This window comes from Mustela erminea, chromosome 17, assembly GCF_009829155.1.
Source record: "Mustela erminea isolate mMusErm1 chromosome 17, mMusErm1.Pri, whole genome shotgun sequence".
Lineage (NCBI taxonomy): Eukaryota > Metazoa > Chordata > Mammalia > Carnivora > Mustelidae > Mustela > Mustela erminea.
Window position 1 is genome coordinate 22,399,231 of NC_045630.1, and position 21,692 is coordinate 22,420,922.

Below are 21,692 nucleotides of genomic sequence, written 5' to 3' on the forward strand. Positions count from 1 at the left end.
AGACATGAAGAGAAGCATGCTGCCATTTTCTATTAAAACAAATGAATTCTAGACCCTGATTTCTTCCAGATCCCATTGTCACCTTATTCTACTCTCCTCCAATACTGTAGCCACACTGGGCTTCTTGCTGTTCCTCAGACATACCAAGTCTGATTCTTCCTCAGGGCCTTTGCTTTGACTCTTTCCCCTTCTTAGAAAAAAATATCCCCCTATATCTTTGGTTGGCTGGTTCTTACTAATCTTATGGTCTCAGCTCAAGGTCTTCTTCTCAAAGAGGTCTCTACTGATTATCCAACTGAAGTTACTCCTTGTATATGACCCTCTGTCATTTTCTGCAATGTATTTAATACTGTCTGAACTGGCTATTTGTTCACTGATTTATTAGTCATGTGTTCTGTCAGAGTGGAGTTTGCATCTTGTTCAGCATCTAGAATAGAGCCCACATCGTAGCAGAAAATACATGTCTGCTGAATGTGTTGACTAGATTATTTCCTTGGACTCCTGTTACCTTGGGAGATGCAGTGAGGGATCCATTCAGACTTTGCCACTCCTCTGTTCTGTCACCATAGAGATGAATTTATTTCATCCTTCATTAATAGATATCATCTAGCTCACATGTGTGTTATGACTTAAAACAAGATCATGTCTGAGGGAATGTTTTTAAGCCAGTGAAGATCTAGGTAAAGTGAAGTAACAGTGTTAAAGGAATCATGATCACAGCTTAGATTTAATGCCAGGGCCTGAGTAGGTACTATCTATGCATTATCCCACTTCATCCTCATAGCACCCTTATTTGATCTTTATCCTAAAAGTGGAAACTCTGAGTTAAAGACAATGATTCATTTACAGTTGCTGAAGCAGGAAGGACACATGCCCAGTTCTGTCTGACTCCCCTGAGGGCCTATGAAATTATGCTCACAAATTGACATTAAAAATATCTTTATACTCTAAATGATGTTAAATGGTCACTTAATTAATTCTTTTGTTTCTTTCCTTTTTAAAGATCCTGATGAATTTGAGCAAATATATGAGCCTCTGGATGTCAAAAGTAAAAAGATTCATGTCGTGGACAGTGGCCTCACGTTTAACCTGCCATACCCCTTGATCCTGAGACCTCAGAGGGGAGTTGATCTTATTATCTCCTTCGACTTTTCTGCACGACCAAGTGACTCTAGTCCTCCGTTCAAGGTAAGGAGAATTTATATAGCATTCCATTATCTAGCATGCTCTTTTGAATGCCTTGTAGATACTTTGGTCCTCTTTCCTCCAATTTCTTATCCCTTGAGCCTGTTTTTCTACATTACTGTGAATCATTTTTTAAAAACACAGATGTGATTCAATCACTTCCCTTCTTAAAGAAACTTGTAAAAAGAAAAGGAGGAAAAAAAGAAAAAGAGAAAACTTGTAAATGATTTCCCATGGACCACATTAAAGTTCACAGTCTTAAGCAGAACAAGAATTATGCAACGTATCTGAAGTTCAAGGAAATTAGGCGAGATTTGGATGTTAGCACGTAAAAGATAATTAAAACCATGCATGGGGAGTTGTACTTGGAGAAGATGACATAAAATACTATTTTGAAGATTCGACAGCAATTCTCAGGGAAAATAATGAAAATCAAGGAAGTGTTCAGTGTTGTGAGGATCAGTTGAAGATCTTTAACAAGGAAATCTTCAGTGAACTGGAAAAAGGCAGTTTCAATAACATTGGAAGGGCGAAAATGGTACTGCAATGACTTGAAGGAGAGTGGAAGAAAAGAAAATGGAGATAATCCTGTAGACTGCTCAGGGAAGAAGGCGATGTGCTGTATGTGCAAGAGGTGGGGAGCAGGAAAACTGTGTATATGGAGAGGTGGCTTGTTAATGGAAGAGACTTGATTAAATGCTAATGGCGGGGAGGCCTTAATGAAGATGTTGGAAAATGGAAAGATGGCATATATTGTAGGGTCACAGCCCTTGGAAGGCTACCTGGGTGAGGAGTGCAAAGGAGATACAAAAATACAGGCGGAGAGTAATATAGAAACAATGATATTGGGGCAAGAGGGGAAGAGGAAAATGATGGTTGTGATGGAAGGTCATTGTTAGGCATGGAGAGGGGAAATTAAGAAAGTACTCATCTGATGACTTCTCAGTCTTGTAGAAACTAGAATTCATTGTTATCTTTTGAGAGTGAGAGGGTGGAAATGGTGGAGTCAGGATCCTGGGGAGAGTGAAAGTCTGCCTCTGAAGAAATGAGAAAAAATTCTGAACTGGCAACATAAGTTCCTTAGTAGCACTATGGCCTCTCTCAAGGGAGACCACAAATGTTACTGTTTCCTCCACTTGGAAACCTCAGACTTTCTTTAGACATCTCTCAAATGTTATCTTTCTTGACCTTTGCAGATAGAGTTTCAGTACGAAGGACTTAGTAGATTCTTCTAAATATGGCACTTTTCATGGTGTATCTGTATTTGTTATATATATAAAATACATATATATATAGTGAACTCCTTGGGAACTGGAACACTGTTTTGAATGTATGTTTTGTTTTAATCATTTGGCCAAATGTGTGGCCAAAGTGTGAATAGGTCATTTTTTTGTGAGTGAATGAATGAAATGCTGTGAGAGTGATGAAGTTATTATCTCCCAACTAGGAGGAGTCACTGATAACCCAGGTCAGCCAGAAAGAGTCAGTGATAACCAGGTCAACCAGGAAGTCAGTGATAACCCAGGTCAACCAGGAAGGGCCAGTGATAACCCAGGTCAACCAGCAAGTCAGTGATAACGCAGGTCCTCTGACATCTGCTTTCCTTCCCATTATACTATGATGAAACTGCTCTCAAGACTAATAGTAGCTATCATAACAGCTCTTTAATATATACAGTCTCATTTTTAAAAAATATTTTCACATTTGATATTTTTTTTTAGGCAGTTACTGGTATTCTGACAAGAAAACAAGGGTTGGTGAGATGAGAAATTTCATCATATGAACAAATTAAATAAGATAATGGGTGAACAGGACATATCCCAGGACCTACCTAGGAAAGTGCTAGTTAAGAAGTGGGCAAGCTGGACCAAACTTCAGAGCTCCAGAAGGACAATCTAATGATCTTTCCCCTTTACAAACTGCCTCCATTGAACACATTGTACATGTATTTTTTTTTTCTGTGCTGTGCACTCTGTGTAGCAGTTAATGATAAACCATGGTTCTTGATGGCCAGAACATTTTAGTTTTCTTGGGGGAAAGACTTATACACGAGAATCACTTGGAAGGAAAATGAACAACTTACTCTTAAATAGTTACTTGGTTTTATATAAGCATGTGTGTTATGGGAGATCCATATAAGAATAGATTGGTCTGTCTGGGAGTAGATGAGCAGGGAAATAAATAGAACAGAACAAAAATGGCAAAGGGATGGTAGTGACCACATCTGGGGAGATGGAGTGATCTGATCAGAAGTGATAAATATTAAGCTCCCATTAGGAGGGCTTTAGGGCCAGATGATGGGAAATAGACAATCAGTAAAGAGTTTGCAGCTGACAAACAACTTCATGAAATTGGAATTATAGGATGATTAATCCCACAGTGGAAAGTAAGGCGAATTGGAGAATGGAGAACAAAAGATTAAAATTAAGAGGGATTTATTACAGGGCACCTGGGTGGCTCAGTTAAGCATCTGACTCTTGATCTCAGCTCAGATTCTGATTTCTGGGTCATGAGTTCAAGTCCTGAATTTTAAGAAAAATTTTAAAACATTTTTAAAAAGAGGGATTTATTATAATCCAGATATAGAATAATGAAGTACTGTACAGCACAGGCAACTACGAAAGCCAAGAGCTGGATTTGATGACCCATGAGCAGCAGTGGGGAGGTGAGTTCCAACGGATGACTCTAAGATGATAGCTTAGAAGCTAGTTCTGGAGGTGGAAGACACTGTATTATTCATTTCACCAGTGGGAGTGTAAAATGTCAAAGCCATCATTCTATACATGAATCACAGCTCTACTACTTCATGAGTTAATATTGGAAAGGTTTGAGGATATCACTTTGTACCTCTAAAAAGAAGCATTGTACTTTGCTGTAGTTTTAAAATGGACTTTGATTGATTATTTCTAATTAAAAAGAATATATAATTACTGTAAAAAATTTGGAAATTTGGACTATATATCATTTCTGTTATTCATAAACAATAGCTGCTGTTTTACCATTTTCCTTCAGTCTTTCTTCTGTGTATGTGTGTGTGTGTGTATCAGGATCATATTCCTTTGCAATCTGCTTCTTTCTTCTTAAAATTATATTGTGAGCGTTTTCCTACGTTGTTAAATATTTTTTTTAAGATTTTATTTATTTATTTATTTACTTGACAGAGAGAGAGAGAGAGAGAGAGAGACAGCGAGAGAGGGAACACAAGCAGGGGGAGGGGCAGAGGGAGAAGCAAGCTTCCCACTGAGGAGGGAGCCCGATTTGGGGCTCGATCCCAGAACCCCGGGATCATGACCCAGGCCAAAGGCAGATGCCCAACGACTGAGTCACCCAGGCACCCCATTAAATATTTTTTAAACATAATTATAAACATAGTGTGGTATCTCTATATGTGAATATGGAAGAATTTTTTAACAATGTTCTGTTTTCAACTTTCAGATTATTGCTATCTTGTCACTTTTTCTCTAATGATTATCCTTGCACGTGAATTTTAATCACACTTTTTAAAAATTTTATTTGATTTTTTTAGTGTTCCAAGATTCATTGTTTATGTACTACACACAGTGCTCCATGCAATATGTACCCTCCTTAATACCCACCACCAGACTCACCCATCCCCCCACCTTGCTCCCCTCCAAACCCCTGTTGTTTCTCAGAGTCCACGGTCTCTTGTTCTTCGTCTCCCCCTCTGATTTCCCCCAATTCACTTTTCCTGTCCTTCTCCTAATGTCCTCCATGTTATTTCTTATGCTCTACAAGTAAATGAAACCATATGTTAATTGACTTTCTCTGCTTATTTCACTCAGCATAATCTCCTCCAGTCCTGTCCATGTTGATACAAACATTTCTCCAAAGAAAACATACAGATGGCTAACAGACACATGAAAAAATGTTCATCATCATTAGCCATCAGGGAGATTGAAGTCAAAACCACATTGAGATATCACTTTACACCAGTTAGAATGGACAAAATTAACAAGACAGTAAACACGTATGTTGGAGAGGATGTGGAGAAAGGGGAACAACTCTTACACTGTTGGTGGGAATGCAAGTTGGTGCAGCCACTTTGGTAAACAGTGTGGAGATTCCTTAAGAAATTAAAAATAGCTACCGTATCACCCTGTAGTTGCACACATTTTATTAATTGCTTAGGTTGGAGCGTGTGGGTGGCTCAGTCATTTAAGCATCCGTCTGCCTTTGGCTCAGATCATGATTCCAGGGTCCTGTGATCGAGCCCCATGTCAAAGCAAGGAGCCTCCTTCTCCCTCTCCTTCTGCCCCCACCTCCTGACTTGTATGCTCTCTCTCTCTCTCAAATAAATAAATAAAATATTTTTAAAAAAAAGTTAAAATATTCACAATATGACAGAAAGAGAACAACATTTTGCTTCAATTTTTTCCCTTTGCTTGTGATAGTAAATAGTTTGTCATGGTTATCGTATATTCATGTTTTTAAACTTTTTAATTGGATTATTTGTATTGCTGCTATTCATGAAGAAGTATTACTTTATATCTTCAGGATGTTAAAGTTTGTCTTATTTTTGCAAATATGATCTAATGAGTCATTTGTATTACGATTTTTATTTCTGATGATTTTAACATTTTCAGTATTTATGTAGTCACTTCTTTCACTAGTTTTACTCTTGAAATTCCTATTTAACAAGATCAGTCCATACAGATTGATACTTTTCTTTTTATGATATTTTAAAATATTCTAATTCAATGTTTTTCAATACATTAGGTATATAATAATACAGTCCCTCAAAGACTTTTTAAGCATTATTTGTGATGCTTCCTTTATTGCATTACTATGTTATTAGCGTAGAATGCCTAGATGTGTTTTGTGTTTAATCTGTTGTATTCCATTGGCTCATCTGACGATCTGACAATTCTTTTCTCAATACCACACTGTATTTTAATAACTATAACTTTATTATGTTTTTAGCATCTTAGAGTCTGCAGTCACTCCATATATAGAGTTATAAATTCTGTAGACATTTCCAGCTGTGCAGTCTCATAGATGTGCTTTAGAATTATTTAGTCAGTTCCTTTCTTCTCACCTTTCTCCCCCATATATATATATATTTCCTTTTATTACTGGTTTAGTATCACATAAAACTCATTACTCTGGTGTAGTGAATTGTATTTTCAGAGACTTGATATAAAGGAAACTGAAATATATTATATATCACCCCCCCAAAAAAATGAACCTCAGAGGTTCAAAGTGAACAAAATGAATTTTTCAGGCTCACTTGGAATATTGAAAATGATTTTTTAACTAATGAGTTTATGACTGTCATTATAAAATATGTATTTCTTTATGAATCTGTAAGATTACCCAAATATAATTTTTTTAGAGAGGAAGGGGTGAGGGGCAGAGGGAAAGGGAAAAGGAAAGAGAGAGAGAGATTTTTAAGCAGGTTCCACGCCCAGCACAGACCTGACATATGGGGCTCAATCTCACAACCCTGAGATTATCACCTGAGCTGAAATCAAGAGTCGGACACTTAACTGACTGAGCTGCCCAGTGCCCCCCAAATATAATTTATGAATAGATAAAGACACTACATTATTAATGCTGAAGTAGCACACTTATTTTATTTTTTATTGTTTTTAGGATACTTATTTTAGATAAAACGTTTAAAAGTTGATGAGGAATCTACAGGAAGGTTTTTGAGAGGAGGGGAAGAAGCTCCAGTGTAATAACAGGATTTTATTAAGTTGATTAAATAGTGAATAATTTTCTGTTTTTGAGAAATATGAATGCCATTTGTATTAAAAAGAGCAGGGCAAAAATGCTGGACCAAAAATTAAAATCATATGCTTTATTTCACAATTACTGATAAAAACATTTCATAAGAATATTAAGTCTCAGATTTTGTCAGGGAGATATTAATAATAGATATCGTGGCTTTTGATAGTAGCAATCACAGTTTTTAATATATCTGTTGTAACAGGCTTGGAAACTGATGACATCACCATCAGTAATACTGGAGGAGGGCTTTCGTTTTGTTTGGTTTTTGTTTTTTTTTAGATTTGTGAGCACATCTGGCTATAAAGAACCTCATGATTCTAAATAATATTATTAGTAATCAATTTAAGAAGAGCAGCTCTATGTTTCATTTTGTCAAGTTTCTTTTTGTTAACCCTTTGATACCCTAGATATATGCCATGCAAATTTATTTCACCTTTAGGGTCCATCCATGGAGAATTCTAATAGCATTTATCTTTAATGTTGGTCATGAAAATAAGCAGGGTCTTCCTGTTCAAGTCTTCAAAAGAAACAGACTGTGATTTTAGAAAAAATAAAACAAAAAACATTTTTAAGAAAGCTTTGGCTCTGGTGAGGAACCAGAAAGTAGTATAGGAATTTTCAGAGTTTACCACTAGAGTTTCTTTCTTTCTTTTTTTTTTTTTGGCTTTACTAAATTTTATGGAGGGTACTAGATTAGAATTATTATGCCATAGTAATGTTATTTTATATTAGGTTGCCATGTATTGAACATAAATCTAACTCAGTTTTTCAGTGCTCTATTAAAGGCTTAATGAGCAGAACAATGGGTTCATTTTCTTAAAAAATGGAAGAAGGAAAGAGAAAAGAAGAGAAGGAGGCAATGAGGGAAGGAAAAGAGGAGGAGGGAAGGAAGGAACAATTGGAGATGAGCTAGTCTTCACAAATGATGGAAGTAATGTACCTAAATTGACTTCATCTTTCTGTTTTTCACTTAAGGCCAAAATTCCATCAAACTCACTCTCTCTCTCTCTCTCTCTCTCTCTCTCACACACACACACACACACACACACACACATACACAAAACAGAAAAAGAATTGTATTTTCCCACATGAACCCGACTGATTTGTGAAGATTATGGCATGATCCTTGTGTTAGAGCCTCTGCAATACAATTTACTTCTGACTTGTGTTTCCCCATCTTGGCGGGGAAGGTCCAAGTGTTAGCTTTCCGGGCATTGATCCACCATGGCTGATAAAGGGAACTGCCTGTTCGCTCAATGTAGCATTTACAGATTTACTTCAAATACGAGGTTCTGAGGGCTGCCATCACAAATTACCACAAACGGGGGAAGCTTAAAACAACAGAACGTATTCTCTCACAGTTCGGGAGGCCAGAAATTGAAATCAAGGTTTCGTTTCCTCTGGGCAGCCCTCCCTGCAAAGGCTCTGCAGGAGAATTTGTCCTTACCTTTTCCAGCATCTGGCAGATCCAGGCTTTCCTTGGTTTATGGTTGCATAACTCCAGTGTCAGCCTGGACACTGTTCCATATGGCCTCTCCTCTGTTCCAAATACCTTGTGAGGGTATTTGTCATCAGGTTTATGACCCACTCATATTACCCATGATGATCTCATCCTCAGACCCTCAGCTTAATTACATTTGCAAACCCCTCTTCCAAATAAGGTCACATTCATATGTCCTGGGGCTGGGTAGGGGGGTAAGAACATGGACTTCTCTTTTGGAAGGCCCCCACTGAAACCACTACACCTGTATTGGACATTAAGGATAAGATGCCTTGTGATGAGTAGATATACCCAAGATTACGTTCTCTACATACTTTTGTGAAGGTATAGTAACATTTTAGTGAAGAAGTAACAAGAACTATAAAGTGCCATGTAAATTCCATTATTATTATTAAATATGCAAAATTATTTTCACACCTGTCGCATTATAAATTTCTTAGATCCTAATACCAGCATACTTTTTATTGGAAGTGATGATGACCATACCCACAAAATACTGAATTCCAAATTGTAGTTTGTGTCCCATTGTATCTTCTATTACTTGCTTCATTTTTTTAACACACTTTTTTTTTTTTTAAAGATTTTATTTATTTGACCAACAGAGAGCACAAGTAGGCAGAGAGGCAGGCAGAGAGAGAGAGGGAAGCACGCTCCCTGCTGAGCAGAGCCCGATGTGGGGCTTGTTCCCAGGACCCTAGGATCATGACCTGAGCCGAGGGCAGAGGCTTAACCCACTGAGCCACCCAGGTGAACCTTGCTTCATTTATTTAAGATTCAATTTATTTACATATTCACATGCATATTTATACTTTTACCTCTTCCCAATCCAAAAATAGACTGTATGGGGTGCCTGGGTGGCTCAGTGGGTTAAGCCGCTGCCTTCGGCTCAGGTCATGATCTCAGGGTCCTGGGATTGAGCCGCGTGCCGGGCTCTCTGCTCAGCAGGGAGCCTGCTTCCTCCTCTCTCTCTCTGCCTGCCTCTCTGCCTGCTTGTCATCTCTCTCTGTCAAATAAATAAATAAAATCTTTAAAACAAAACAAAACAAAAATAGACTGTAAATATTGAGAAACATCATAGAAAGCACATACCCTAGGTGTGTGCAGAGAAAAAGCTCATTTCCTCTTGAGAAAATCTAAAGTATTATATACAACTATATATTATATAAATATTTATATATTTTTTAAAATACCTATATATGTTTATTCATATGTAAAAATAAATAAAATGGCATATATATGATCATGCTATAGTTTGAATATATTTCTGTGTCATTTAGACTGCTTTTCTTATCCTTCACAGTGTCTTAGTACTCAAAAATGAGTACATCTTATAAATTATCACTGTGAAGGGTACTATCAAATTTTAATCTCCACAGAAAATCATTTTAGTACTATATAAATTTACCATGAATTAGTTTATGGAAGTCTGAAGTGTCTGAGGTGTCCAGCAACCAAAATGGACGCTTACACTAGGCATATCGCCATAACTTACAAAGCAGCCATGTTCTTGCTCATGGCATTCTTCCAAAATACCCCTTTCAAACTCGTCTGCTCTAGTCATAGTCTGGGTCATTGTTTCTCAGTCTTTACAAACAGAAACGAGACATTAGGAAGGAGGTAGTTTTTCCATCCCGTAATCACCATCTCTACAGTCATCATTTTTTAACCTTTTCCATGGAAGGATCATATCAGGAAAGGGAAAGTTTCTATGCTTCCTGATTCCAGCATGAGCTGTCTATCTAAAAATAGCTTGGTCTTTTACCTCACGAAGTTCCCTTTTCCTCTTTCCCCACACATCCACACATGGTTAGTCATCCTGAGTCATGTTTGTAAACACTAGAAAGCTCTTTTTTTTGGTCTCATTCTCACGCAATTGATCCACAGTATGAACTTTTGGTTTTATTTTGGTGTTGAATAATGTTGATTGAAAAATTGTGAAAGTACCAGACAAGAAATAAGCTGAATAATTCAACTGAACAGGAAGGAGCTAGTGATAAAAGAATAAAAAAGGAGCTAGTGATAAAGTTTCCTTAAATTTCCTCATGTTTCAAACTAGACTATATATAAATATAATACTATATAATAAAATATATTGTTTTTAGTAAAATATATTTTTCCTACTAGTTTATGCAACAACTGCTTTAATATACATTAAATCCTTTGTTCTCCCAGTTTTTTATTTTAAATGGTACTAAGAGTTGATCAATGTAAAATTTACAACATTCCAGAAGCATCGAGAACAGTGAAAGTTCAATGTATATTTTTCTATAAATTTAAGGTGTTGTTTAAATATAAATATTTAAAATATAAATAATATTGTTAAATATAAATTACTGAGTTTTAAAAAAACACATTACCCCGTTTAATCCTCATAGCAATCATGAAGAAGATAATGGTATTAACTTTACATGCAGTGATAGAAAATGAGTTGCTGAGAAATAAGAAACAGGTGGAATGTAGGTGAAATGGGGTTGGGAGCATAACTATTTCAGGGATAGTGAACAGCCTGGTCCCTGTTTGGTTGATTGGTTGGTTCTTATGATTCCCATGATGCCATTAGGAGATTATCACTACATACACACTACAAAATAATTTCTTCCCTGTTGACTTGTGGTGGCTATACAGTGTGTCTCAGACCACCCAGCTAGTAAATCAGTGTCTGTGTTTGAGTTGGACCTTTCAGACTCCACAGCCCAGGCATGAAGCCATCCCTTGCATCCTCTGCCTCTGTCATACTGTAGGATGAAATCTATTATTTATCTTTCCCACTGATTTATGATTGTCCAGGATTCAAAGACAGCCAAGTTATGTCTAGAACATAGCAGGTGTTCAGTAATAATTGTAGAATGAATTAATGTACACTCGGAGGAAACAGTCCACATATACTGCAAATCTCATGGTGAATACTTTTTTCATAGCATTTACTATGGTTTTAAGCAAAGGAGTTAATTGATTATTATCTCTCACTCACCAGGCTTATAAATCCCATAATGACAAGAGTTTCACTCGTGGTGATGTCCCCACCTCTTAGCATTGGAGCTTTGATTTGCAGCTAACGGCTATCAATGAATAAATAGATGTGATGACAAAGAGTAGTTAAAATAACTTAAGATTGTAATCATCATTTCCCTAAAACCTCTTCGCTATCGGAATTTCTCTGTACCTGTCTCTCTTTCTTTTTCCTTTCCCTTTCCACCTCTTTTCCTCTCTTCATTGACATTTATTTATCAAACTTCTGTATAGGAGTGATAGGTGTCCAGCACGGACATTATTTTACTCTAATGGCAATCATGAGATATACATTATTATTATCATATTCATTTTATAGTTGAGGCTATTGAGTGTGAAGGCATTAAGAAACATGCCCATGGTCCCACAGCTTGCATTTGAACTCCAGCAATCAGGCCCCCCCGAGTCTGCCCTTTAACCACTGAGAGTATGCTTCTTATTTTTCCTACTACCCCTTAAGCTGTACATAAATATAAATGAGCTGTATTTATGGCATATCTCCATATTGATTTATGCTTTCTTGTTTAAATCTAATACTGTATGTGTATGCTTACCCACAACATTTGATGCAGAAATAAACATAAAATCTCAGTGACCAACAACAAACATGTATGTTTCTTGGTCATGTTTCATGTCAGCAGCTATAGATGAGCTGCTGTCACTCTGTCTAGGTGTCCTCTCATTCTGGTGGGGATGTAAAATTCTCATACTGGGAAGGAAGCTAATAGGTGAAAACCATCACACCATCTGCCACGCCCATTAGCAAAACTCTTGGTTTCCCCATCTGGCCCCTTCTTGGTCACTACACATAGAACATTCTGATTCTAAGAGGCTAAATTCTTTTCATAAAAAGAAACAAACAAACAAACAAAAAAGCTGATTCAGAGTAATTCAAATTATTTGTATACATAAAATTTACTACTTTTAATGGGTTGTGTTGAGAAGGTACAGGTGAAAATTCAGTACCAGGGTGTTCCTCATTTTGTTTCATCATTCTTGGACTCTGAAGGGTTAAAAAAATGTTCACATGGCTTATAAAATAGCCAGAGCCCTAATGTTTTTTCTTTTCTGTAACAATTACATCACTATAATTTCATTCAGTTCAATTCATCAGTAAATTTTCATATGCCTTCTATGGAGTGAGCTCTGTGCCAAGAACTAACATAATAATGAGTTTGTTTATAGAGTGCTTCTATGATTTGTTTTCAGATTAATGAGCTTCTTGAGAACAGGGTCATTATTCATTTTAGCAAGGAGCACATTGCTAGCACACAGTTAACACCTGATGAATATGGTATGATGGCTAGGCCAAATGAATAAATGAAAACTGAAAATTCCCAAATGCATCTTTACCTCTCCTCCACAGGAACTTCTGCTTGCAGAAAAGTGGGCCAGAATGAACAAGCTCCCCTTTCCAAAGATTGATCCTCAAGTGTTTGATCGAGAAGGTCTGAAAGAATGCTATGTCTTTAAACCCAAGAATCCTGATATGGAGAAGGATTGCCCAACTATCATCCACTTTGTTCTGGCCAACATCAACTTCAGAAAGTACAAAGCTCCAGGTACGTGGGGAATAAATTATATTCTGTAAAGTACAGATCTGGTAAAGGAGCAAGAGTCCTATTAAGTAGGTTTATAATGGCACTTGCTGTACTAGCTACTACAATTCTGAATGCTACTATCCTAAGACCTCAAGTACTTTCCCTCTTTCTCACTCCAAGATTCCCTGCATTCTTCATAATTCAGAAACTGATTCGTCAACAACTGGCTCAATAAAAATCTCTAGGGCTTTACTCAAAACCTGGGCTGATGTTACTTCTGATTAATTGGCACCCTTGAATTAGGGATTATTAAATATTTTGAAAATTACCCTTGTAAGGGAGCCCTTATTTCAGAAAAAATCATGCAAAAATCTGGGTACTTTAAGTGACCACAGGATTAATATAATCCAACAATACAACATAGATAGTCATTTCAGATTGTTTCATTATATTTCACAGAAAAAGAGAATCATGTTCAAGGCACGGTTGTCCTGCTTTATTACATCCAGTCTATAGATTCTTCTATATCCTGGAAAATAAGGAGATCTAGAGATTGATGGGCAGGATACTCAAGGCCTAAAAATCATATTATCCTTGGACCAGAAAGTGCAGTTATGACAGAAAAGATATGAAAGATAGTTATGGTAGATTTGACATGGGACGATGGAGAAGAAAGGGATCTTCCACATGGTGATGGAAGACAGAGAAAGGAGGTTATTACAAGTCATACTTTAAAACAAGAGAAGGAAGAATTGGTGGGCATTTTTAGTTACTACTGAACAGTAGAGTACTTGAAACCTAGAGAATTTCCTATCAATTTTCTATCTAATTTTCTATTAATTCTCAAGGAGAGACTGCATAGAGGGTTCCTGTGGCATGAACACAGTTAGATAATGTTTTGGTTTGGATTCCCCCAGAAGCAGGTTCCAGGAAAAGAATTCAAGTGCAGACTGTTTATTTGAGTGGACCTAGGGAATGTTACTGAGGATGTAGGGAAGTGATAAAGGAAGGTAGACAACAAAAGATGTGTCAGTGAGCCAACTACCATGAGGTGCATTTGATCCTGTTGAAAAAGCCTAGGAAATGGAATGGAAAATATGTTCTAGAATCATCCTTCCTATTCATACCACAAAAAGCAAAGGAACTGGGGTATTTATATCCTAACTTCCTAGAGTCTTTGTTTGACTGCTGCCTGGGGGACAGTGTATTTATCAGAATTTACATCCTGCTGCTAGCAAAACAGCCCCCCAGCCCCATTGCAGGATGGGGTAGAAAGATGCAGATGCGGGCCATTGGAAGTTTCCCAGGTAGAACAGTTGGATATCCCAACCCAGGCAATATGGCTGGGAGCATAACGGTCTTTACTATAGATCCCATGACCCCAGTGGGGCCTCTCTATGCTATGTTTACACCTATTTGTATGTTTTCTTCCTTGGGTTTTAGAGATACTTTGCTGTTTTCAAAATCACACCATTTGAGACTCTTTTAATATTTAGGTGTTCCAAGAGAAACCAAAGAAGAAAAAGAAATAGCAGATTTTGACATTTTTGATGACCCTGAATCACCATTTTCAACCTTCAACTTTCAATATCCAAATGAAGCATTCAAAAGGCTGCATGATCTCATGCACTTCAATACCCTGAACAACATTGATGTAAGTATCTCTTGTGATCATTGACAATGTCACATACTTCCATATCACATGAACATAGCAATATATTTTTAATTCATTAAAAATGAAAATAAGATTTATGATCGATACCACCCAAATCATACCATTTTATTTTTGTACATTATTTTATTACTCTCCAGAAGAACATTGTAAAATTCACAAATAAGAAAAAGTAATCTCCCTAAATTGACAGAGCCCATATTTTGTATGATTATTTGATTGAAGGATTGGTTAATACTCAGCTTCTTTCCCAAGGTATCTGATGTATTCATCATCTGATAAAAATAAGTTATGAGTAGGAAGAGAAGTGATAAAAAGGAAATATAAGAGTAGGAAAGTGCGTATAACCAGAAGTGTAGTTAAGCTGCTAAAATATCACAAGTTTTCATAGATACACTCATGCTTTTAAATGCCTTTATTTTTGTAGGTCTTGGGAATGTTGCCCAAAGTAGCAGCCTTCCCATTTTTAGCCCATAAGATAACACGTACACTTTGTATTAGGAACTTCAGAAACAAGTCATCTCTTCACTTAGGTCATCCCTAACCCCACTATATGTGCTACTAAGATTCCATGACTGTGTGAAATTCTGTAATCTCTAACTCACCATTTAAGAACACTGTTGTGTATGTAACAGGAATCATGTTGGCTTGTAATTTCAAATCGCAGTGTCTGACAAATTATTATCCATTTTGAAAGCCCAAGTTCATTAGCCTAGCTGGATTTTGCACATTTAAAAAAAAAAAAAAAGAGTAAAAAAAAAGAAATTAATTGGAAAGGGAAACATGCTGTATCTGATTTGCCAGTCTTTTTGCTACTTTACAAATGGGGCCAAAGAAAGTGTAATATATGGATGAGGGGGTCTGTGTATATGGGATTAGTTTTCTAAATATTTTTCTTTTTTCTTTTTCTTCAGTCAGTGGTCATCTGGAATCCATATGCTATGCTGAAAATTTAAAGACTTTTTTTTTTTTTTAAAGATTTTATTTATTTATTTGACAGACAGAGATCACTAGTAGGCAGAGAGGCAGGCAGAGAGAGAGGAAAGCAGGCTCCCTGCTGAACAGAGAGCCCGATATGGGGCTCGATCCCAGGACCCTGGGATCATGACCTGAGCCGAAGGCAGAGGCTTTAACCCACTGAGCCACCCAGGCGCCCCTTGAAAATTTAAAGACTCTTAAGAGAAAATCAATATTTTAATCTATGATTTATAGGAAGTGAACAGACATTCTCAAGATAGAGATTTGTGTTTTATAAAAGCCCATGTTGTCAAAAGAGAAATAAGGGGTAATATCAGAAAAATCCTATTTCTAGTATGAAACTAACAGACTCAAAACAATGTATTCCTTGGGATGAAATATACTAAACTTGATCAGTTGTCTTCAAATGGAAAAAAAAAGAAAATAGACTGTAGGGATATATAAATATCCTCTTGGACTTGAAAAAATAAGAGGATACATACATATATATATATATATATATACACATATATATATCTGTATATGTACATATCTGTGTATATTATAGATGAGTGTGAGTGGGTAGATATCTATATCTGTAACTTAAACAACTACCTTTTTCTTGTTTTTTTCAGTTCTGGTTTATATAAAGCCTGCTAAGCTGCTTGCTATAAAGAATGATACAATTCTATTTATATATTCTTCAAAGTAGTTTGTTTGACAGACACATAGAAGAAAAAGTAAAAGCTCAAGCAAAAACAGACTGAATTCCAAAATAACTCACTCATCAAACATTAATTAATAAAGCAAAATTTGATTGCATCCAAGAAATTCTCTGGCATAGCGTGTAGAAGCAAGGTCAGGTCATGGGCTTTATATCTCATTTATATATCAGATGGACCACGTGTGTGACTTGGAATAAGCTATTTAGACTCTCTGGGCCTCAGTTGCCTCATCTCTGAGACAGGTGTAACAGCACCTGTCAAGACAGAAGAATGAATCATCAGGTGACGTATGAACAGTCAGAAGCCGCTCGATACATGGGAAACTTACCTATGTGTGTCTATTCCCTATACCAGGATGGATATACCCCAAGACCTTTGCAAATGCCCAGAATTAATAATATAGACAAATCTGTACAGGTAATAGCAGCTGAGGCAGTAAATTTTGGGGGCTGGAGGTGGCATGAATGAATGTAAGCTTGCTCTTAGATTATATGAGCATTGAGACTTGTGTTCAAGTGATTCGTGTGTATGTGTGTATGTCTGCGTGAGTGTACATTTCATACCCAGGTAGGAATTCCAGTGTTCACTGACATTTTGTCTCTTTTTTGATGACCCTCCCCAAACCCTCACTTTTAACCAAGAAAACATAATTTATCAGAATCAAAAGCTTCTTGACAAATGATAAAAGAGCAACAAAACTGCCAGGGTAAAATGCTGAAGAGCTCATTAGGCTCAGTCATTAGCTAAATCACTAATTCCCACACCATTTGAATAGAGTAGCTTACTAATTCACACCTCAGCAAGGCAGCTAATGTAATCACTTGCTACAGGCTTATAGACTGTGAACCCGGGAATATAAATTCTTCTAATGCAGATCCCCACCGCCAACTCCAGAGAAGATGGTTTTCACGTTTGTGGCTTAAAGCAAATTTTTATCTTCAGTTAACATTCTGGCTCAAGGTTTTATTCTGAAAAGGCCACCCTGTCTCCCACAGCTGTGTGCTTCTGTTGCTTTATTTTCCCCAGAGATCCTAGCTGGCCTGCTTGGCTGACCCCAAATTCTCATTCATCTTTAGAGAACGTTCACTCTGTTTCTGCTCCCGTCCTGACAGCAGCCTGGGTTTCTCGTCAGCATCAGGTGTCCGCACTTACTCAGTCCTCCCAAATTCCTTCTCACTGATCATTGCCTCAGTCCTTTACAATGGCGGTATTTAATGGCGGGGGAGGGGGGCAGAGGGGAGAGTGATGCTGGTTTGCGTATGAGTGTTTTAAAAAACTTAACGTAGAAACATAGAGTGACTTACACCAATAGACATGTGGTATGCGGGAAATGCAGAAGCTTTGGAGTCAGACCAAATTGGGTGTTCAAATCCTTGCTTCCTCCCTCTTGGCTGAGTAACCGTGGACACTTCGGCTAACTTTTCCAAATTTTCCTTTCCTCTTTTGTAAGGGGAAACAGTGATGGCATATCTTACAAGAGCAGGGTGAGGATTAAGTAAAAATAATATAATTTAAGGGCTTGGCATGTAAGACATACTCAACAAATTGAAGCAGCTAATACAATAAGGGTAACAATTATTATCAGTGTTCATATTGTCTTCTGCTTTGAATTATAAATTTGAAACCCTTTAAAAACAATAACTGGCCTTATTTACCTCTTGTATCCTCCAGAGACCCTCATCACAATACCTGGCCCCTAAAAGAAATACGCAATAAAATTTTTGTGAATGATTTTTAAAATGCCAATGACTTGTTGGCTGAAATTGTTGAAGGGTTCGAGGTGATAGGGAGAAGGGGTAGCAAGGATGCAGGTCTGTGAGTTGGGGGCAGGATTTCTGACCACATAGACTCTACGCCGTGTATGCCTGGGCACAGAGTGTGGCTACGTGCTCTCCTCATAAATCACCAGCTTGCTCTGGAGAGAACATGGCTCTGAGAGCTCCTTTCCCAGGACCTTGTTGATGCAACACTCACAGGAAAATGTCCTGTTAGGCAGTCCCACTCATTCAATTTATTAAATCAGTAGGCACATTCTAAGAACAGGTTGTGACGGTTTATTCAATATATGCCAATGGTACATAATAATGAGCTTTTAAAATTCCTTCTCAAATAATTTCTATAAAGTGTTAAATACTAGATGCTAATTAAAATAAGGAAAAGTGGGGTGCCTGGGTGTCTTAGTCAGTTAGGGATCCAACTCTTGATTTTGGTTCAGGTCGTGATCTCAGGGTCATGAGATAGAGCCCCACGGTGAGCTCCAGGTGAACCCCATGCTGGGCATGGAGCCTGCTTACATTCTCTCTCTCCCTCTCCCTCAGCCCTTCCCCCATCCCTGCTTGCATTCTCTCTCCCTCTCAAAAAATAAATTAATTAGTAAATAAATGAGGAAAAGTATATATCCAGAAATACTGGTACTTAATTCTTAATTTATTGATATTTCATCTCATAATAGCATTTAGGTACAAGTTAAAGTTTTTATCTTTTAAAAGTCATTTAGAAGCTTATTCTATATCATGGCCTGGTATGTGAGGCCCGAATTCATCTATCTTTAATGTTGCCTATAATCTCTTTCCATCTTATTTATTCATTAATTCGACACGTATATATTGAGTATCTCCTGTGTAAGGCACTGTTTTAGTAACTAAGGATACACTCATGCAAAAAAGAAAAAGAACAAAAAAAAAGTTTTGAGTGTTTAACATAAGCTAGATATTTTCTCCTCAACTGTCTAACACTCAAAACTAGCCTCTGAGGTAGGTATCTTTATTTATAGGTGAAGAAACTGAGTCAAGAGTAATGGAGGTCGACACACAGTCATGTGGGGAGCCAAGATGGGATTGCTGGTTTTTCCCTCACTTTTGAGCCATCTGTTTCTCAGGCAGTCTTATTTCCTACTATTTTCCAAACACAGTCACCTTTCCAGCCAGACCAGTTCCCAGATGCTTCCTACACATGCCATGATCTCCCACCTTCAGGCTTTTTACAGGATCGTCTTTCTCCTGAGAGTGCTGAGATCAAAACTGACAAGACTAATAAGGCTCCTTTCATGACACTTAAGTTTTTTTGGTTGGGTTGGTTTTATTTTATTTTTTTTTTTGGAGATTTTTAAAATTTATTCATTTGACAGACAGAGATCACAGGTAGGCAGAGAGGCAGGTAGAGAGGAAGAAGTAGGCTCCCTGCTGAGCAGAGAGCCCAGTGCAGGACTCAATCCCTGGACCCTGAGATCATGACCTGAGCTGAAGGCAGAGGTTTAACACTTAGCCACCCAGGCGCCCCAACACTTCTGTTTTTGTTTTTTGTTTTTTGTTTTTTTAAATTTTTTATTTCTTTTCAGCGTAACAGTATTCATTGTTTTTGCACCACGCCCAGTGCTCCAGGCAATCCGTGCCCTCTCTAATACCCACCACCTGGTTCCCCCAACCTCCCACCTCCCGCCCCTTCAAAGCCCTCAGATTATGGACTCTGAAAAACACTTATGTTTTTATGGGAAAGGCAGACATTTGCCGGCAGATTCTTGGCAATTTAGACTAGAATATCTTCTTGTATTCTTCTGTATCTGTAATTTTTATTTCTCTTTCAAAATATGTGATAACTTCCTCTTTGAGGTCATTTTTAATTTTCTGTTATGGGAATTCAGTATTTGCTTGTGGGCTGCTTCTAATCAATCTCATGTCTCTAAATTTGTTCCTTTTTGGGAGACGATCACATTTTGCATGTTTCCTTTTCTTTTTCTCTACCTTTCTTGCCATAGATTGAAAGAGCCTGGACCAACAGTTAGGAGGCTATGGAAGGGCACCCGTGAAGGATGACGTGGAGGGCGGGGGACAGGAGGGTTGGAGACGTTTGAAAGAGGAGGGCTGTTGTAGGATACCACATAAGGGAAGGATTTAGAATCTCAATGAATTTCAGGGGGGAATGAAAGAGGAAATTAGGTATAAGCACTATTGAAGATTACACCTAATATTATTTAAAAAATAGGAAGATTCAAAGACAGAATATTGCTTCTTTGTATACATGGAACTGTACCATGTATCATGCCGGGAGGTTTGATTTTAGCACTGATGTGGGACTCGGGGTAGCCTCTTCTGTTCATATTATAGAATTAATAAATCACAACCAATGGCTATGTTCTGCAGAAATTCAAAAAATTGGGGCAAAGGTTTCACAGTCTTAATGTGCCACCTAGTGGTTCAACTTGAGCATTCTAATTGCATACGATTTGCGGTTTTTTTTTTTTTTTTTTCAGTTAATAAATACAAATGTTTTATTTCCTTCATAATAATGGCATGTTTACTAGAAACACCTGCCAAGGTCCACTTACGAGAAAACTATTAGTTCATGGTATTGATATTGCTGAGGTTTTTTGTGCTTATTAATTCATTATAAAGAAATTGGTAGCAGTCATTATTAATATAATTCCCCCATGTATGTATGTTTATATATTTTAAAGCTTTTTAGATATTTAGAAAGTGAAGAGTTGATTTTTATTTGACTTGGGTATTTCTCTGCAATGAGGGTTCTTGTGTCTTGTGTTGGTATGGTGAAGGAGAAACTAACTGAAAACTTGCTGACACAGTATCTAGAAAGCAGGGAGATTATTAAAAGAAGATGCAGTGGGGTTGAGGGCACCTCTGTGGCTCAGTAGGTTAAGCATCTGCCTTTAACTCAGGTCACGATCCCAGAGTCCTGGGATCAAGCCCTGCTCACTAGCTCACTCACATTCTCTCTCAAATAAATAGATCAAATCTTCAAAACAAAACAAAACCTGTATGCCTGGGGCAAATAATACTTTATATGTTAATCAAAATAATTTTTAAAACAACTTAAAAAAATCTTTTACAAAAGTGTAGTAGGACACATTTAATAGCAGGATTGATTTCCTGACTTTTACCATGTAAGTCCATAATTGGATATACGTTGTGTGTTAATTTCTAGTAAACTTTATAGCCTCATATTCATAGTAAAGCTCCTGAATTTTCATACATATGGTCAGTTTGAAAATAACAACAATAAATAGATGCTAATTGTGGAACGTTTCCTAGGTGCTGGGTGTTGTACAAAGTACTTCATATAAAAACAAAAAACAATACTAGTATTGTTATTCCCACTTTAAAGAAGACAAAACAAGTTCAAGGATTTCAGCTAATTCCCCTTGATCTCACATAGCCAAGAAGTAATTATGCCTGGAGATTCTTGGTCAAGGTCTCCTTCGTAGATCTGAAGCCTCTTCTATCACCATAGAATTCGTTATGTTTCCCTTACTCATGGGAAAAAGGGGCTCACCATACACCTGCGTTACTTAAAAGACTCCCTAACATTTGAGCCCATAAGACAGTTATAAGTACATA

General features: G+C 37.3%; 1 protein-coding gene across 4 annotated transcripts in view; it reads left to right on the forward strand.

Annotated features, from left to right (window-relative positions):
* PLA2G4A (phospholipase A2 group IVA) overlaps positions 1–21,692 on the forward strand; it is a 166,742-nt gene that overhangs the window by 142,800 nt on the left and 2,250 nt on the right. For all 4 annotated transcript variants that reach the window (XM_032317888.1, XM_032317890.1, XM_032317891.1 and 1 more), the window contains 3 exons: positions 1,004–1,188; positions 12,813–13,008; positions 14,484–14,641. In XM_032317888.1, the coding sequence (XP_032173779.1) occupies positions 1,004–1,188; positions 12,813–13,008; positions 14,484–14,641 (539 nt within the window). The remainder of the gene's footprint in view (positions 1–1,003; positions 1,189–12,812; positions 13,009–14,483; positions 14,642–21,692) is intronic.